Source organism: Alnus glutinosa, chromosome 10, assembly GCF_958979055.1.
Source record: "Alnus glutinosa chromosome 10, dhAlnGlut1.1, whole genome shotgun sequence".
Classification (NCBI taxonomy): domain Eukaryota; kingdom Viridiplantae; phylum Streptophyta; class Magnoliopsida; order Fagales; family Betulaceae; genus Alnus; species Alnus glutinosa.
In genome coordinates this window covers 27,757,111-27,769,592 of record NC_084895.1, presented here as the reverse complement: position 1 = coordinate 27,769,592, position 12,482 = coordinate 27,757,111, and the positions used below count along the sequence as shown (strand labels likewise).

Sequence of the window (12,482 nt, the reverse complement as noted above, 5' to 3'; positions counted from 1 at the left end):
GAAGTGGGAATGATATTGGAGTGACTCAAGCAATACTCAATTGAAAATGAAAAAGAGAAAGTTTTTCTAGCTTATAATTTGCTAAAAAAAATGATAATTGCACCACTGGTCCCTGGGATATGCCATAATTACGAATTACTTCCTATGGTTTAAAAAGTTCATGGATGGTCCTTGTGATAAACTATAATTACAAATCAATCCCTGAAGTCAAATTCTATTAAAAAATTTGACAGATTCTGTTAAATGTCACGTCAACGCCACATCAAACAAATAAGATGGCAACACGTATCCATCTGAATAAAAAAATATAAATGTATTAAAAAAAATTATAAAAAATTTAAAAAAAAAAATAAAAAAATAAAAAAAGAGGAAAAAAAAAGGGGGAAGGGGTGGCATGTGGCCAAGGGTGGTGCGCAGCCACCCCCAGTGGCCTTGAGGCCACCCTGGACCTTCTAGAGGTGAGCTGATAGCCACCCACGGCGGCCACCCCTTCCTTTTTTGTTTTTTTCTTCTTTTTTCTTTTGAATTTTAATTTTTTTTGAAAAAAAAAATAATAAGTTTATTTATTTATTTTTTAATAAATTTATTTTTTTATTCAAATAGACATATGTTGTCATCTTATTGGTTTGATGTAGCGCTGATGTAGCATTTAACAAAATTTGTTAAAAAATTTAACGGAATTTAACTACAGGGATCGATTTGTAATTATAGTTTACCATAAGAACCTCCCATAAACTTTTTAAATCATATGGAGTGATTTGTAATTATGGCATACCCCAGGGACCAGTGGTGCAATTGCCTCTTTTTGAAAAATCGATTTTACCAAAAATGAAAAAATCAGATAAATTAATAGAGAGGCCGGATGGATGAAGAATAATAGAAGACGAACAATTTTTTTTTAAAAAAAAAAAATGTGTACGTAGAAAATAAATTAGGATATTTATTTTGATCTCAGAAAGACCACACCAAATTAAGCAACACTTCCCTCCTATATATGCATCGAAATTCCAGGCTGTCCAACTCATGATCAACCCTTTCTCCAAAACAGCGAAACTCAAGCCTTAGATGATTGAAATGATAAAAGAATGAATGTATATATATATATAGATACTTAAACGCAATCGTTGTCCAAGATGCATATATAAACCGGGGTTTAAGTAATTAACTAGGGAGAAAGAAGAAATAGTACTTTATGCAACGTACATGCATCATGCATGGATACATGTAGTACTTGTCACGCTATAATATCTTTGTATTTTTCATATTAATTAACTGGACAAGCATATATACATGCATGCTTTGTATCAAACTCTTTGACATGCACTTGTTGGTTTCCAAAAGTTTTGTCAATTCTTTGATGGGAGATATCACTCGTTCTTGTCCTTTTCAATTCCTTTATCGTCATCTTTGGCAGCATGCCACAGGTCACATATATACAAGAGAGACTAATTAATCAACCCCTAATTGGCCCCAAACATGCTACTCGTTTAATTTTCTATAAATCCATGTCAAACTGCACGCATGCTATACATATATATATATAAAAATATATTAAAGATTGAGTCTTTTTAACCAGCCATCATTAATTTTTTATTAAATAGGATTCCCCAGATATCCCCCAAATGGCTTTATTAATTTTGTCCTTATATTTTGATATTTCCCAGTGAACATATGGGATTGGTTCGATTAATTTGATTCTTTTACTATTGATACCAAATAAATGTTATTTAATAGACTGTTATAGCATCTGCATCAAGATGGCTATTTCAAACTTTTCTCTAAAATTTGGAGAATTCCGTCAGAAAGTGTGGTGCATCAAACTCTTTATTCTTTCTCTAATTTATCTCTTGTCAGAGTTCAACTACAAATTTAGCTCACAAATACCTCTTCGCTACTGAGTTTTTTAACATTTTTTTTCTGTTCGCGCCTTCCCCTTCAGTTCCTCCCGCTCTCTCTCTCTCTCTTAGGATCGATCATACACCCTAGAAATGGACTCTGATGCATGGACCATGCCACTCACCTCTCCATTGCTTCACGGCACTACCATAGTCGATCGGGTTGGTTTTATTTTCTCTGTTTCCCATTATGCCCCTCTCTTGCTGTGTGTTTCCCAAGAAAGTGTTGGAAACTTTTTTCTTTTCAAAAATTTTTATTTTTGATGATGCAGATCTGTACCTGTGAGGGGGCCACAAGGAAATTGACGGGGACAAGGAGCATCCTATGGAGGCCAAGAATGGGGTACTCATTTTTTCTTTTTGCTTTTGGTTTCTGGTTTGTTGTTCTCTCTATTAGAGTAATAGAGAAGAGAGAGGTTTTGCCGTTGCGGAAAGGAACAAGCAAGGTTGTGGATCAGGGGATTTATGTTGACTGGGTTTGATTTGGTGCTGATTGGGGCTCTGTTGCAACTCTACATTTTCTCTACTGCGAACTTCTCTGCGTTTTTTGCTCTCTGTTCTTGCTACTGCATGTTTGAGGTCAAAGAGGTATAGGCTTTTTGCGATTTTGTCAAATCTCGTCTAAACCCCTGTTTGAGTTATGGGGGTTTTTTGTGGTTTTTTAGGCTGAATCTGAGATGAGTTTGTGTGATTTTGGTGTAGGAAATTTGAACTTCATGACAGTTAAAGTGGTTATTTTCAAAACTAATAAAAAAAACAATATATAGTTAAAATATAGTAATATTTAGAGAGTTTGATATAGGAAATGTTTCAAAAGTGAGAGATAAAATAAAAAAATTAGATTGTTTAGGTAAAATTTGGAGAAAATTTTGGAGAGCTTGATGTGGATGCTCTTATACGACTGTCATATCACTAGGATGACATGTCAGTGAAAATCATCCATTGATTTTTCTTTTTACAAAACCTTTACTAATTTCCAAACACTAATTTTTATAACTGTCGACAAGTCATCCCGGTTATATGAAAGTCGTATAACAGTTTACTAAATAACATTATTCTTTGATAGCAAAGGATTATTGAACCATTGAAATTGTGATATGTGTTTCATAACAAGACACGTACAACAAGTGTCACAATCCTAACGAATTCAATTCTAATTAGAACTTGACCCTAACCGAATCCATATCAACTTGGAATGATATGATCGATCGGAATTCAAATAATTAATTGATTATTGCCTAAGTTTATATTACACAGAAACGAGTGCACACGGTTTATCACTTTTGTGCTCTCTTTAATCACTTCTCCTAAGCCTGTAAAACATACATTATATCATGCCACATTTAGAGAAAAATATTTGTTTGATTTCCAGAAGTTTCAGTAATCCTTCTGTTGTTCTACTTGCAGTCCTTTTCCTGTTTCGTTCTCTTTTTGATCAAAGCATGTTGCACGTCACATCTAAAAGGCACGCAAAACGCCACTTCGCTGGGTTGCATGCCAGACAGCGTGCTAATATATAAAGATTTGAGTCATTTTCAACTACAAAATTAGCCGCCCTTAATTACTGTTTATTATGTACGTATGCATGCATATATGGTTCTCCAAATTGTTTGGAAGTGGACTCAACTCAAATTTAAATATTAAATTTTAAAGATTCATGCAATATATATGGATATTTTGTGCGTTTGAAATTTGTACCGTGTATGAATTGAAAAAAAAAAAAATAAATAAAAAAAAAGAAGAAGAAGAAGAAGAAGAAGAAGAAGAAGGTAAAACTTTGAGTTTTTTTAACATGCATATTAATTTGTACCAAAAAATAAAAGCAAGAACAAATTTTACTTCCAAATAGGTTGGTATTGTTTGCTTGGTTTAGCAGTTTCAAAACGTGCGATTTTTTTAAAATGCAGCTATTGAAACAGTGATTTTTAATAGTGCAGTTAAATGTTTGGTAAAATCAAAGTTTTACCTTTTAAAATAATGTGTTTTTAAAAACACTCCCTTATTTGTGATTTGAAAATTGAGAATTTTTCACGTTTTTAAATCGCTATGAAAAAAAATAAAATAAAAATCCCAGTCACAATTCATATACTTCCTACGATTTGATTTCAAAAAGCATTTTTAGCCTATAAAATCACAAGACCAAATGAAATCATTTTTTATGCATATAATACATGACATATCATGTCAAAATGTTTGTTGGTGAGAAAGAGATCGATGGTGTGCATGCTAAGGAGTCTTGTTATTATATACCCTCATCAACTTAATTAATGATTACTACCTCAACATGTATGATTGGTAAAGTCTTTAATTAATACACCTTCAAACATTTCTACACTTATTATAAGAGACATTAATGGACATTAAATAACAAATTGTTTACATAGCATATATATATATACCACATGTATCAATTATTTTAATCCTACTAAACACGTGTCATGAAATTTTTGCCTCTCGTGTAACCCACGTGATCCCACGGCATGAAGCAAAAGATATGAATCATGCAAAAAGAGTTAAAAACTTATATAGGGTTCGGCCAGTACTGCTGACTCTTTTATTAAGTGAATTAGGCGGTCGTCTAACATCAATCCACAATAGAATAAAGTTTCCAAATATAATAAAAATGAAAAGTCTCTTGCTCCTTTCATATTAAAAAAAAAAAAAAAAAGGATTAAGGTCCAATTGTGGTACACAACCATTTTGAAAACACAGAAAAATACAATCAAGCTGCATTATCTCTCTCTCGAAAAATTGAAAACACAGAAAAATTAGGCTTCTCGATCTTCTCTCTTATATGACGACTATTAATTGCTTTTCTGTGTATGTGAAGTTCTAGAGTGTCCCACGTACACACACAAACACAAATTTAAAAATCAAAATCTAACAAATACACACTGATCTCTCTCTCTCTCTCTCTCTCTCTCTCTCTCTCTCAATATGCAAATTATCAAAATCAAATTCATGTATGCTTACAAAATTTTATTGAGAATATATACCTATTAGAGTTGCTTCTGTTGAAAGAAGTATAAATATTATTTAATTAATATTTAAATATAAAAAAAATACCACAGTTAAAAATTGTCCCCGGCCTTGGTCCTCAGGTTTCAAAATCTATCCAGCTGACCATGCATTAATTAATTAAGCATTACTCAAATGATGATTGAATGCCTAATAAATTTCAATTCATGTGTAACTTTTGGAGCTCGAACGTTAGGAAGATCATAACGGAGATATATAAAGAATGACTGTTCTTCTTGACGTCATCAATATAGAGTGCATTTGGCCCTACATGCAAGCCAAACCTACGATTTTAAATAAAATAGTGAAAAGTGTCTCATTTGAGAATGTTTAAGAAAAATTAATGACAGATTGAAAACATAGAATATATTAATCCATGTTTTCAAACCGTAGACGAGGAATTTTCATTAATTATGTATTGAAATCACTATTTTTTTAAACACTTCATTTTGAAACCGCTGAACCACACATATATAATCCAAGAAGCATGACATATATCGATCAAACCGCATTCATCTCTCTCTCATTTCATACTTGACTAGCTTGGAAATTTAGAAATTAAATACATGCATGCATATATTTGTTTGAACATGGAGTTGCGTATCTAGCTATTTTCCTTACCGGCCAATACATGATATAATTGTTTGCAAATGCATGAAATTGCGTGTCTACGTTCGTTTCCGTGTTTTTGGGGAACATCTAACAAAATAAGCTTGAATCATGCATGCTCTAGCTTTAGTTCATTACTAATTATTGCCTGCCCAACAATAACATGATCTAATATATATATACCTAAGATTTTCTTATATATGTTCAGTGATGTGTGACTATCGGCTTTGTTTTTTTCTAAAACCAGGTGACTTCTATCATGAACAGTTGATTTTTTTTTCTTCATGTTGCACGAAGTTTGACCAGGGTATATATTAATTTGTCAATATCCAGGTGACTTTTGTCTTGTCTTGAGTTTTTTTTTTTTATTCGTCTTGTCTGGCATGTGTTTGAGTTAACTAGTTAAGCTTTCTTCTGCATTTTTTTTTTATTCTGAGGCGTCTATATATATAGCCTGTAAGTTCAATTCCACTTCATCATTCAGCAATCGATCAGCTTCCACATTCACCATTTCTGCAGCCAACTACGTACTATCCTCTCATTGTGATCATCTCAGCAGAGAGGGTTGGTAATCCAATGCATATTTCAACTTTTTCTTAAGCATATATATATATAGCTAGTTGATCAAGTTTTCATTTCCCTAGACATTTTCTAATTATAAGCTTCTCTAGTGATCATAATTCATACATACGTTGTATATGTTATAAAAGTATTAATTAAATAATTAAATAATTGAATTTATTATTTTTCTATGGTAAATTTAAATAATTTAAGCCGATAAAAAATTATTTTTTAACATAATATTAGAGCATCATATATATTAAGCTTTATTGCATTAATAGCAGCACTTCAACCACAAAGTAATTAATTTTAGTTTAATTTGTTTAAAACTATTTACTTAGCTAGTATACTATATGGTTATTTAGTATATACATATAATATACAAAAAAATATCGAGTAACATATAATTAATTACATTTACTTAGTATATGTTAATAAACTAGCTAGATAATATGTTAATTTATGAACTAACTAATTAGTATGTTAACTAATACACACACATATAAATATTAAGTAATATATATAACATATATTACTTAATTACTAATATACATGCTTAAATTTATATAATTTATTTTTAGTAATATATAAGAGATATGAACGAGCTAACGAGTAAGTCGAGCTTTAAACAAGCTGAGCTCGCGAGCCTCTATCGAGTTTCATCAAAAGAGTCGGATATGTATCGCTTACTAATCGAGCGAGTTTCTACAGTAACGAGCGAGTTTTTACAGTATCGAGTTCGAATCGGACTAAATCGAGTAGGTATTGAGTGGGTTGTCGAGCAGACTGATTTATTTAAATTCTCAAGCATCATATTAAGCTTTATTGCATTAATTGCAGCACTTCAACCACAAAGTAATTAATTTTAGTTTTGTTTAAAACTTAAATGAATTGCATAGGAGCATCATATATATATATATATATATATATATATATATATATATATATATATATATATATATATATATATATAAAGCTTTATTGCATTAATTGCAGCACTTCAACCACAAAGTAATTAATTAATTTTAGTTTTGTTTAAAACTATTTTTTCCATTAGATATCATGGCTCAGAATGGTGATTCGCATCAAAATGAGAATGATCAGAATGGTGCTGCCCAGCAACACGAGAATGATCAGAATGATGATTTGCAACGATATCAGCGCACCTCAAAGATACCTTTCATCATTTTCTTAAAAGACTTGAGGTATATATACTGATTTGTTGACGTAATATTACTTTTAACTTCTTCTCTTTTTTTTTTCCTCTTTGACTATTTACTTCAAAAATAATTAGAAAAAAAGAAATGCTAAAAATCACACTTTCATACCACAATGAAGGACGTCATGACCTGCACCGAGTTGATGGCTGACTTAGCTTTTTCTTAGATCAAGGGAAATCAACTCGTTCTATTTCACTGGGCTGACCTGACAATGGCTATCAAATTTTTAATTTTTAATTTTTTTATTTTATAACAATAACTGATAGATATTGTCATGTTGAGAACAGGATGAGAGTGATTTTTAATGGTTAGAGAAACGTTTCTAACCTAAGAGATGGTGTTCTTTTTTGTGAATGTAAATTGTAGACTTGTTTGCAAGCTGGATGCGCTTGGCCGAGAGATTTTAGGAATTGCAATTCCTGCGGTGCTTACTTTAGCAGCTGATCCTGTTGCTTCTCTCATCGACACAATGTTCATTGGTCGTCTAGGTCTGCTTCTTCTCTATTCATCCACATTCATTTATTGTAGCTACTTTGTGGCTTTGGCTATCCGAGAACATCGTTTATTGACTGTAAGGTTGGTTTAACGGTTTCAAAATGTGTAATTTTTTTTAAAAAGACAAAAATAGTCAATTTAAAACACAGTTAAAGAAAACATAACTTTTAAAAACATAGTTAAATATTTGATAAAATCGTAGTTGAAGGTTGTGCTTATTGCTTTTGTGATTAAAAAAAACAAAAAAGTGCTTTTGGTTGGTTGGTTGAAAATGAAATTATTCCTTTGAAAAATACATTAAAAAAAAAAAAAAAAATGGAAACAACAAATAACTTAAAGCATCCTATGCTTCTCTTTCTAAATCGAAAACCGAATATGGTTTATGAAAATTCAACTTCACTAAAATCATTATGTATTCTTTTTTTCTTTTTTCTTTTTTTGGGTGTGTGTAGGTGCAACTGATATTGGTGGCGTTGGAGTTGCTATTGCCATATTTAACCAAGCTTCAAGGATTACCATGTACCCCATTGTGAGCATTACCACTTCTTTTGTTGCCGAGGAAGACACTATGGACAGATCGGCCATTGACGCACAAAAGGTTGAGGGCAAGAAGCTTGAGAACTTGGAAGAAGCTTCTCCCAAAAATGTTGAAATGCAAGAGCCCTCCCCAAAAAATGGTGCTCTCTCTCTCTCTCTCTCTCTCTCTCGCGCACTTACACACAAACACACATGTAGAAGGTGTTGAAAAGACAAAAACAAGAGTACTATATATTATCTACGACTACCCCACCGTGCTAAAAACAAAAATTGAGAGCTAATCGACACTGCTATGTCAACAGAAGGTGCTAGTGGTGTAATAAATATGTGATTTATAGCATTATTTTTTAACTAAATATTTCGTGTGTACGTTGCATAAGCTTTTATAATAATCAATAATTTAAAAATAACACGTAGTGCTACAAATTGTCATTGTGCTAACTTACTTTCTTCGGTAATTGGCATTAAAATTTAATGCGACAGCAAGCAAGTCTCCCTCTGTTACTACTGTTAAGAGAAATGAGGTTGCAAAATGCAAAAAGGTGAAGCGAAAGATTCCTTCTGCAACAACAGCAATAATCATGGGCACACTTCTTGGCGTGGTACAAGCATTGCTACTTATATTTGCGTCAAAAGTTCTCTTAAAATTTATGGGTGTCTCAGCTGTAAGTATCATCTTTCCATATATACATTGGAGATAACATTAGAGGCTATTGTTAGGAAGATAACATGCACCTTCAAGAGTCTTTTAGTTAGGCTATAATATAATATGTTAGAGCATTCTCATCTGGTGGCTCTCAGCTATAAGTATCATCTTTCCATATATACACTGGAGATAACATTAGAGGCTATTGTTAGGAAGATAACATGCACCTTCAAGAGTCTTTTAGTTAGGCTATAATATAATATGTTAAGAGCATTCTCATCTGGTGGCTATAGCCACCAGATGAGAATGCTAGTTAGGATGCTAAAATGGAATCCAAAAGAATTGCATCCGGCTCAGCAATTTGGAAAAACATTTAATAAGCACTGTTCACTTGCCAAATGTAAAAACAAAGCATTTTTTAATCTATAACATTCTTTTTCCTCTCAATAAAGAATAAGAAAATCCTTAAAAGTAAATATTTAAATGGAATAGTAAGTTTATATCTAAAATAGAAAGCCGGATGTAGATGCTTTGAAAAAGTAAGTAGCTTTAAAAAAATAATGATTTTTTAACAAAAATGGAGGGCAAATTTGTTGAGCCAAATATAAATGCTCTAAGGCCTATATATTTTGACGTTCCAACTACACTAAATTAACTACTCACACGTGTGATATCTTTTTAACATGGAATTAAATCTTCTTACACTCACATGCATATACTCAACCTCTGATATATCCTTTTTCTTTTATGCATTTTTTATAATTTCATAACAACCATATAATGGTAGTCTCTCTGCTATTGTACAGGATTCCCCTATGTATATACCAGCACGCCAGTACTTGACAATAAGAGCACTTGGTTCTCCTGCAGTTCTTCTCTCCTTAGCTATGCAAGGGGTCTTCCGAGGTTTTAAGGATACCACCACTCCTTTATATGCCACAGGTAGGGAGTCTTGCTTATTGCCTTTCTTATTTGATATTGTTGGACATTAATCCACTTACTCAGGCTCATTTGTTTTTCTGGTTTCATATATGTAGTTGTGGGAGATGCAACCAATATCGTTCTTGACCCAATATTTATCTTTGTTCTCCGTTTTGGAGTGAGGGGTGCAGCCATTTCACATGCTATTTCCCAGTAAGTTGTATAAGACAGTTAATAATAGACAGAGACGGAACTAAGGCCCCGAGACCATGGATTGTGGTATGATAATCCAAAACCAAGGGAAAATCCCTCGCCCGGCCCCTGATTCCGTCCCTGATAATAAAGTTTACTATTGCACATGCTACTTTGCAATGTAGTGCATATACATACATACATGTATATATGTATCCGTGGTGATTCTCACATGGTTGATGTTCCTTCTAGGTACTTAATTTCTCTGATCCTTTTCTTGAGATTGATTAGAGAAGTAAATCTCTTAGCTCCACGTTTCAAAGAATTACAATTTGGTCGGTTCATAAAAAATGGTAAGAGGGTTAATCTACTCCACCAATGACTTCTCTCTCAAGAATCTCTAATTTCAAACCAATACTAATTAAGAGCCTTAATGTTCATGCTGACTTCAGAACATTGGTATTACTACCTATTGGATACTTATAGCTCTTTTTAACTTTCTTTAAACCTCGGTGCAGGTTTTCTGATGTTGACCAGAGTCATAGCCGTGACATCTTGTGTGACCTTTGCTGCAGCACTGGCTGCAAGGCAAGGCCCTACTCCCATGGCAGCATTCCAGATTTGCTTGCAGGTCTGGTTAACATCATCACTTCTTGCTGATGGTTTGGCTGTTGCTGGACAGGTAGGCATTGCTCTTCTTTCTTTTTAATCGATCGAGCTATTTAATTCTAAGATTAGCAATTTTCAATACAATCAATAAACTAGATACGAACCCAACACAAAATTAGGCAACTTTTAAATAATGCAGTATGAAAGTTTTCCTATTCTAACTAATTGCTTTATTCCCAACATAGATTAATGACCAATGACTTCCCTTTCTCCATTCTTTAGGCAATTCTAGCTTGTGCATTTGCTGAGAAGGACTACAAAAAGGCTGTGGTAACTGCTATCCGGGTAGCACAGGTATTGACATTTCTATACTCTGCAAGTAAATTCAGTTGTCCTTATTGCTTTTCATTCGAATTGCTTACATAGCCTGAATTTTTCAACCACTTTTTACTCTGCAGATGGGTTTTGTTGCTGGTTGGGGGCTCCTTGTTCTCGTGGGAGCCGGTTTATACTTTGGAGGTGGAGTGTTTACAAGCGACAAACATGTTCTACACCTTATGTATATAGGCATACCGGTATATTCCAAATAACAAGCACAAAAAAGTTTCAAAGAACTGCATCTTAATCATTTTGTTCAAGTATATATAACTGAAAATTTTTCCTTTTGGCTCAGTTTATTGCCGGTACACAGCCACTGAACACCCTAGCTTTTGTTCTTGATGGTGTTAACTTTGGAGCATCTGACTTTCTCTACACTGCATATTCAATGGCAAGTTTACTAGCCCTCTTTTCCACACTATAAACAATGCTTCAATGCTTTCTTTCATTATTAGTATTAATTAATTCCTTGAAAATTTTCTTCTTCCTCAGGTTATGATGGCTGTTGCAAGTATTTCCTCAGAAATCCTCCTTTCTAAAGCCAGAGGCTATCTTGGAATCTGGTATGCCTTAATCATCTACATGGGTTTGCGCACAGTCGCCGGTGTCTGGAGGTAATGTTCCTTGATCGATATCCATATTCTTGTGCTTACCCTATGAAGGAAGCCATGGAGATTGAAAGATTCTGAAGGAATTCTTCTTTTCTTTTAAATTACAATTGCAGGGTTGGAACAGCAACTGGTCCATGGCGCTTCCTCAGGGGAAAAATCCCGTCTTAAATTATCATCTAATAATAAGACACTTTTGGACCATGTGTATTATATATCGTCTAAAAGTATTAGGAAAGAAGTAACAAAGAAGTGCTTGCCAAGAAAATGAAGTCTCAAGAATATATATTACCTGCAGACTTATTCTGCCTCTCTTTTGTGACGAGTTTTGATTTCTGGATTCAGTCACTCATGTAATATTTCTTGCCATGATGCCATGATGGGTGTAATAATATATGCTTAAACGTTTTTATATAAATCATATTGATGTTTACAGTTTACACTCTTTCTCTTGAAATCGCAAACTATTTCAACAAGGGAAAATGTTCCGGTATAACTCTTAATATATACAATCCCCTTATAAACTAACATAGCATTTCACGTGACATTATCATGTCAGGCACAATCAAATTTAAATGTTTAATAGCTGACATAATAAGTGTTACACGGACTTACAAACTCATGTAGCAATCCACTTAAGGCTATCACATCAGCTACAATCAAATTTCAATGTTTACTGACTAACATGATAAGTGTCATGTCGACTACCACGTCAATTTCTAATAAATTTGTAGTAAAAATTATAGTAACTAACGTGATGAGTGTGCAGTTTCCATTTACGATGCACACTCGT

At 33.1% G+C, this 12,482-nt stretch overlaps 1 protein-coding gene across 2 annotated transcripts; it reads left to right on the top strand.

The window, feature by feature from the left end:
- Positions 1-6,013: 6,013 nt before the first annotated feature.
- LOC133879971 (protein DETOXIFICATION 43-like) lies at positions 6,014-12,082 on the top strand. Of its 2 annotated transcripts, none has more exons than XM_062318804.1 (14): positions 6,014-6,086; positions 7,141-7,288; positions 7,670-7,791; positions 8,251-8,475; positions 8,819-9,000; positions 9,788-9,923; positions 10,019-10,115; positions 10,347-10,447; positions 10,613-10,776; positions 10,986-11,057; positions 11,162-11,278; positions 11,377-11,472; positions 11,574-11,695; positions 11,806-12,082. In XM_062318804.1, exons 2-14 carry the CDS (start codon positions 7,146-7,148, stop codon positions 11,858-11,860), a joined length of 1,632 nt encoding a protein of 543 aa, XP_062174788.1. In that variant the 5' UTR covers positions 6,014-6,086; positions 7,141-7,145; the 3' UTR covers positions 11,861-12,082. The 2 variants fall into 2 exon arrangements, with proteins under 2 accessions (XP_062174788.1, XP_062174789.1); XM_062318805.1 differs by having other exon boundaries at positions 6,017-6,090.
- The last annotated feature ends 400 nt before the right edge of the window (positions 12,083-12,482 follow it).